Source organism: Gobius niger (genome assembly GCF_951799975.1).
Source record: "Gobius niger genome assembly, chromosome: 1".
NCBI lineage: Eukaryota > Metazoa > Chordata > Actinopteri > Gobiiformes > Gobiidae > Gobius > Gobius niger.
This window is the reverse complement of record NC_136852.1, coordinates 34643449-34651028: the sequence shown is the minus strand read 5'-3', so window position 1 is coordinate 34651028 and position 7580 is coordinate 34643449. Positions and strand designations below refer to the sequence as shown.

The 7580-nt window shown below is 45.2% G+C and overlaps 1 protein-coding gene across 1 annotated transcript; it reads left to right on the top strand.

Moving 5' to 3' along the window:
- Positions 1-2174: 2174 nt before the first annotated feature.
- Positions 2175-3492, top strand: LOC306970139 (uncharacterized protein). Its single transcript, XM_079566005.1, has one exon. The coding sequence runs from the start codon at positions 2180-2182 to the stop codon at positions 2966-2968; it is 789 nt and encodes a 262-aa protein (XP_079422131.1). The 5' UTR covers positions 2175-2179; the 3' UTR covers positions 2969-3492.
- The last annotated feature ends 4088 nt before the right edge of the window (positions 3493-7580 follow it).

The window sequence follows — 7580 nt, the reverse complement described above, 5'->3', positions numbered from 1 at the left end:
TACCTGCTGCGTGTATATTTAGAAGCCCAATCCTCTTACAGGATGTAAACAGAGCGACTCCTCTCATATCGGGCTGGTTCCTGTTCCTGGACGCCACACACACAATGCCGTGTTTCCGGTGCAGATATCCTGAGGGCCAGCCTGTGTGTGCTTCACCTCGGCTGGAGTCATCGAAAAACACTCTTCATCCTGTTGGGCTTGATCCCAATGAGTAATGTGTTCTTTACTGTTAGGTGCAGGCAGTGCTTCATTTGACCACCATCAAATCAAAATTAGATTTGATGGTTTGGGGGAACGCATTCCCCCAATTGGGTAAAGGATCCGGGAAATATTTAGGACGATCTGGCAAAAAATGGATCTGATATAATGGTGTTTAATGAGAGTGTTCCAGGAAATGTTTTGGCCTGTTCCCCCAATCCATCACATCAGACCAAAAGTGTTCCTGAAAATACAAATTTACAAATGAAGCACTGGGTGCAGGGGTTCCCAAACCCCCAAAATCAACCAATTAAACGATGGTCAAGCCACGCTGTAGAATCCAAGTTAAAGCGCAAACATTGTTTGGAGACATGTGACGTGAGTCCGGTGTATGAGAGTGAATCAGCTTCGTCCCTGTCCTGAGGGAAAAGCTTGTTCTGATGGGAGTCTTACTGTGAAAGGCCGTAGCGGATGTTCCGCTGCTTCAGCGTGTGCGCTTCACCAGGGCCCAGTTCTGTGGAGTCCGCTCAGACCCAGCTCAGACCACACCTCATCGGGACGGGACACAGGGCACACTGGAGACACGGGGGACACCGGAGACACAGGAGAGCGGCCAAAGGTACGGCTTTATTTTGTGCTCGTCTCTTCACCGGGACCTGGTGGTTTTCGGTGAAACCACCTGAACTCTGGCTTTGGATCAGTGCCGTGCGCTCCTGTCTCTTAAGCGCGTTCACACGTGCAGCACGGCCCCCCAGAACTTTGCCCCCGATATTCCGAACCTAAAACACAAGACAGTTATTTTTATCTTGTGATAATTCATGTTTTAGAAAAGAAAAAAACTTTTTTCTTAGAATTTGTAGGATCTCTGATGCACCCGCGGGCTGAGTCCAGAAAACCAAGGAGTGGTCAGTAAACTTTCATCAACACATTTCATCAGACAGAAGCTTTACACACGTCAGCCCCAAACTGTAAACATGTGATCCCGCACAGCCTCGTCCTGACAGGCTGCGTGCACGCACGAGCTTTTGGGTTTGGAGTTGTTACAGTTCTCTCTTCTAAGTGGAGTCCGACGCTCAGGCCTCAGGAAGCGGCCAGAAGCTCTTATGTAACCCGCTCCATCCGCGGAGGTTTTCTCACTCAACCTAACCTAACCTAACCCCTGCTGGCCCACACGTGTGTGACCGGTCAGGGGCTGTTTGCAGTTTGGTAGCCCATACTGAGGCTATAGAAGTGTGAGCAGGGAAGGTTTGAAAGTTCATTCTGTTTCTTGGAAGATCTCATAATCAAGATCATTTTGACTCACACCAGGGGTCCAAACTTTTCAGTCCCAAATGTAACTTGCATTTAGTAATAATCGACCATTTCAAAACCATTTTAAACATATTCTCTTGAAATCATCACATGACCTCACTTTGGGAATCTCTGACTTGGCCCAAGTGGAACAACATGTTTCTCTGAGCTCATGCTCTGTGTCAAACTGGGGTGAAACATTCTCAACAAAAGCTCCTCTTTAGTCATGTCCCTCCTCCGTCATGGGTTAGTCAAGAGCTGCCTCTGCTCTGTCATTACCACCGCTATGCTAGTATTCACTATACTGAAGTACTGCAGTAGTACTGTGACGTGACCTCAGAGGAATGTGCTCGCAGCTAAGCATCTTCACTCCGTTTGGGCTGCCCCAGGGTTCCGCCTCAGGCCCAAAGTATGGAACAGACTGCGTGACCCAACTAACACTAAAGGTCTGCTCAGCCCTGGTGTACTCCCTGACAAAATCCACTTTATGCACATGAGGAAAATAGCACTAACTTGTAACATTTCTGTTTGCTTAGCGCTGGGCACAGATTGCTCCGGAAGTGAGTTCCCTCGTCTGAAGTGGACTGAGCGTGAACACACCCAGAGCTGACCACGGGAATGTTATTGTGAAACAAATCCCTTTGTAGAATCATAAAGTCCTAACTTGTCTGTCTTCACAGGTCACTGGACCATGCCCGCTAAAACTCCCATCTACCTGAAAGCCCCCACTGACAGGAAAGGCAGGAGGCCAAAGCTACGGGACATCCTGTCTGGGGACATGATCAGCCCTCCCCTGGGGGACGTGAGGCACAGTGCTCACGTGGGGCCCCAGGGCCAGGACGATATGTTTGGCGATGTGGCCTTCCTCCAGGGCAGTATGGACATCTTACCTTCCCTAAGGGCCCCTCATAATGGACACGAGCCTTCACCCCAGGCCGTCAGCCCTCATCAGGACCCCCTACAGTGGAGCCTCATCTCCCAGGACCAGGCCCCTCCAAAACCCCCTCGCTTGCACCTGGACCCGCCCCCTCAGCATGGAGCCACCCACTACCCACACCTGGACCCACCACCTCAGCATGGACCCACCCACTACCCACACCTGAACACGCCCCATCAGCATGGACCCACCCACTACCCACACCTGAACACGCCCCATCAGCATGCACCCGCCCCAGGTCCACCTCATCGGGACAATTCACTGGCCTACACCATACAACGGCTGGTAACCTCATCAGGCTCATCTTCTGAGGACTCCTTGTTTGACACATGTGGACCCCTGGGGGTCCCGCAGGGCCTCTCTCTGGACTCCGATGCTGCTCTGAGTAATGAGGACCTGCGCAGTGAGGAATCCCCCACCACACTACCCAGAAGAGACTCCATATTGGCCTCACTCAACCTGGACCTGGGCCCCTCTATCATGGAAGACGTGTTGAGCATCATGGACCGCTACAGGGGCCCCTCTGTGAGCCAGGGCCCCTGAGCATCAGTCAGGGTTTCTGAATGTGACCAGTGTGTCCTGGGGCACAAACCAAATGGACTGAATGTATGATTAAGTATTGTCCGTGGAAGTGCTCCGAGTGGATGATGCTCATGTTCTCCATAAGGAGGCGCTGTCTCTGGCTCTGGGATGGCTGGCTTTCAGCAGAGTGGTTTACATCTATGCTAACCATTTATGCCTTATAATATACTGTACTTTGGCACATCTGTAGTCTTTTCTATGATTTGTTCATAGCTGCGTGCGCTGTGATCCTGAGGCACAGGCGCTCAGAGAACCAGCATACTGCAGAACACTGATATGTGCTTTTCTGAGTCCATGTTCTATATTATTCATATTGCTGGGACTGGAATCTGGAGAGGGCAAGAGGGGTGAAGTGTGACCCTATGACCTCCAGATAAACATATATACCACTGCACCGCCTCAAACCAAGCAGCCAGAGTATCTCTAAAACAATGTCATTATGAAAACTCTAAATGAATAAAGTTTTATTTATAATGCATTTTTTATTCACTTATCCCAGTCTGATGACGCCGCAGTGGGAATGGAGATAATACAGTCATATTAGAGTGGTAAGCAAACCTCCATGAGGCACTCAGCGCTTTACAGCAAGCAACCACTCACCCATGCATACACCAAAGTGCGCTGGAGGCCAGGTGGTTGAAGTGTCTTGCCCAAGGACTACGCAGTGCTTAATTTGATCCCCCGTTTGGGGGTACGCATTCCCCCACCTTTCCAGGTTTTCAGGGTAAGGATCCGGGAACTAATAATGAGGATTCTGCAAAGATTTGATTTGATATAATGGTGTTACATGAGAGTGTTCCAGCAACTGTTTTGGCCTGTTCCCCCAATCCATCACATCAGACCAAAAGTGTTCCTGAAACTACCAATCTACTAATTAAGCACTGACACTACGGCTGTGTGCACCTGCAAGAGCCCCAACCCTCCAACCATGAGACCACCTGCACCACTGTCGCCCAACACCCAAAGGACACCAGACGTAGGGTCACACAGTGGACGTTAAATGGAATATACAGAGCTTAAAAAAAAAAAATTAAAAAAGTATTTTCCTCCCCCTACATGTTCCAGCCATGTTCTAATGTGTAGAAGGAGCTCAGACCTGTTCACCACAACTGCCTCTAAAAAGGCACGAGCTTAGAGGGATTTTGGAGATTTTTGACACAGGGCCTCATTTCCTAGTTTTCCAGAGTGTTGCTGATTTCTGGAGATATTTTTTTTCTTAAATTCATGCAGTTCTTATATTTGAAGAGCTTAGTGGCGCTAGGCTAGTACATGTCTATGGTATCAGCTAGCCTGCATTAAAAACAGTGTGACCCGCTCCACAGAGCACCTGAGGCAAATCACTGATATCACCAGACTAACCATATAAATGTCTGTGTCCATAGAATCATTTTTGGAATATTACTGACCTGCATCACATGAATTTTGAGGGACTATTTTCAAGCAGATCCCTCCGCCGCTGCGTAGCTTATACAACCACGAAGCTGATGCTGCTCAAATATAAATGCAAAACAGTTCTAATGATTCTATCGACACAGACGTTTATATGGTTAGTCTGGTGTTATAAGTGATTTGCCTCAGGTGCTCTGTGGAGCGGGTGAGATTGTTTTAAATGCAGGCTAGCTGATACCATAGAAATGCACTAGCCTAGCGCCACTAAGCTTTTCAAATATAAGAGCTGCATGAATTTAAGAAAAAAATATCTCCAGAAATCAGCAACACTCTGGATAACGAGGGAATAAGGCCCTGTGTCAAAAATCCTGAAATATCCCTTTAATACAGAACCTGCAGTTACGCGTAAGACCTGAGGTGGCAGTAGTGAGTATAAAAATGACCAACTTGCATCTAGTCCCTTTAGCTTTGGGACACACAGGTACGTTCCATTGAAAAAGGGCAGCGCTCGGTCTGCTGTGTTGAACTAGTGTTCCATTAGTTAAGTAGAATTTATGTATGCCTGATTTAAAACCTTTAAACACAGATGTCTGTTTATTCCATGAGATACAGATTTTATAATTGAGTCCCCGCCGACCGCTGGACAGACCCAAATCACACACAGATATAAATGCAAGACAGCGACGGGCAGAGCTCAGTGTACTGCCGCGGAGCCAAATGAATAGTTAGATATTTTGCTTAAGTGGCCTAAGCTACCCGTTAGCGCCACCATGTGTGCGCTGTTCAAAGGGACGTTGTGCCATGACGGGCTCCAGTGAAGGGACCCACAGCACCACTGTCGGACAGAGCACCCCAGCGCCGGCACGCAACATTTGAGAACAACCCTAGTTTAAACTGATTATTATTATTATTATTATTATTATTATTATTATTATTATTATGATTATTATTATTATTATTATTATTATTATTGTTATTATTATTGTTATTATTACAATCTCTATAGTTTACAATACATTCATTAATGCTGACACGACTGATGATCTAAAATATATATTTTCAAATATCGAGTAAAACTATTAAAATCCACAGACAGTTTCAGACGGTCTGGAAGTTCGTTCCACTGTTTAATGGAGCGACACGAGGAGGCACATCGTGCAAAGGCTGACCATCTTTTTGGAATGACAGTTTTTATTTGCAGTGGATCGAGTGGCTCTAGTGTTTTGCTCAGAACAAAGTGACAAAGTTCTTCAGTGGTGGTGGAGCTGCGTCATTGGTGATTTTGAATATAGTTCTTAGATTATTGTATAAAATTAGATTGTCAAAACTGAGCAGTTTGTACTTACTCAGTATATTGCAGTGATGATGATGAAGTGTTTTTTTATCGAGTGCCTTTAAAGCCTGATTATACACGGATCTGAGTGCTTTGAGTGTGGTCTCCTTTGCCTGTGACCAGCTGGATAAACAGTCAGTAAAGTGAGGAATTATCATGGCGTTGAAATAAGTGAAAGCCGCCGCGTCTGTCAGGCTGTTCCGCATATGTTTAGAGAGGAAATATTATATTTAATTGTGTTGGTTACCTTTTTAATACGCTTTTTGAACGTCAGTGTTTGGTCTAAATAGAGCCCTAAGTATTTTGTTTCTGTTACATTTTTTAGTGCCTCTCCATTCACATAGATGTTAGGCATCTCCTTTGTATTATTTGTTTTGTGAAAATACATGCCAACTGTTTTACGAGTGTTAAATGTCAGACATGAGGATTGGAGCCAATTTTGGATTTCTTCCAATGCTGAAGACAACTTTGAGGCCACTGTCTGCATATCCTTTCCATGTGTGAATATGACGGCATCATCTGCATATCCAGGTCTTTGCACACATCAGGGAGGTGATTAATATAAATGCTGAACAGCAAGGGCCCCAGGATTGATCCTTGTGGGACCCCGGTTGTGCAAGGCTTAAAGGAGGACATTGCATTATTTGTTCTCACACACTGTGTCCGGTCAGTAAGGTATGAATATAACCATTCCAGTGCTTCACTGGGCAAACCGGGACAGGAGGACAGATTGGTTTACCGTGTCCAAGGCCTTTCGTAAGTCCAAGAACACGGCACCCACCGTGCCCCCCTTGTCCAAACCGGCCCTAATGCTCTCCGTTAGCAGCAGGCAGCGTCAATGGAATGATGTCTGCGAAAACCAAATTGCATTTGGTGCAAAGCATTGTTATCATTTAGATGTTGTGCCCTATGATTGCTTTTCCTAATATTTTTGATACTACAGGTAGTATACTAATGGGTCTATAGTTACTAACCTCATTTTTACTACCAGATTTATGAATTGGGGTACTAACTGCTACTTTAAAGACACTTTCATTAATAGATTTGTTAACAATTTGGGTTATTGTTGTTGTTAGAGTCTCCCTGTGTTTTTGATAAGCGTGTTATCAAGTCCCCAGTAGTCTTTGGCCTTTGAATTTGATAGATTGTATTATTTTATCTGTTTTGGCATCATCAATACTTTGGAATTTTAGTGCAGTATTGGACAGAAATGCAGGCGGTGAGAACAATTGAAGGGAACCAGAGGTTTGTGATGTGATTTCGTTCACAGAGTCTATAAAATAGTTGCTGAAGTGATCAGCCACTGTACCATCATTAATGTAAGTTTATCTGTTTTAAGCCCTACGGTCGTGCATTTTGGTTTCCCTCTTCCTGTAATTTTGTTTGTTTTGTTTGTTTGCCACAGCTTTTTGGAATTTCCCTGTGCCTGTTTAATTATATTAAGAATGAATGTCGCCCTAGCTTTTCTAAAAACCTGTGTAACTTTATTTTGAAGCCCAGTAAATATTAATCGAGTTTTGTTTTAAAATTTATTTTTAGAGCTGAGTCTCTTTCTCTCATCAATTTCCATAATACATCATTCATCCAAGGTAGGGGACTTCTCCCATTATGCTTTACCTTTGTTACTTTTGTATATTTAGATTAGCCTGGCTAGCACCAGACTAAAATCACAAGTGATATTTAGTCTGGGGACCACCAATTCATTTTCTCGTAGGAGAGGTGTGGTTTACGATCGTCCATAGTCGTTTATTGGGCGATACGAAAAAAAAAAAAGTCTATCATGCGTCTGCACGTAGCCATGGCCAATCGTATCATGGTATGAGATGATATATGACGTATGACGTACCCGCT

Coding starts and splice junctions, on each gene's coding strand:
- LOC306970139 (XM_079566005.1), top strand. CDS start 2,180: ATGCCCGCTAAAACTCCCATCTACCTGAAAGCCCCCACTGACAGGAAA.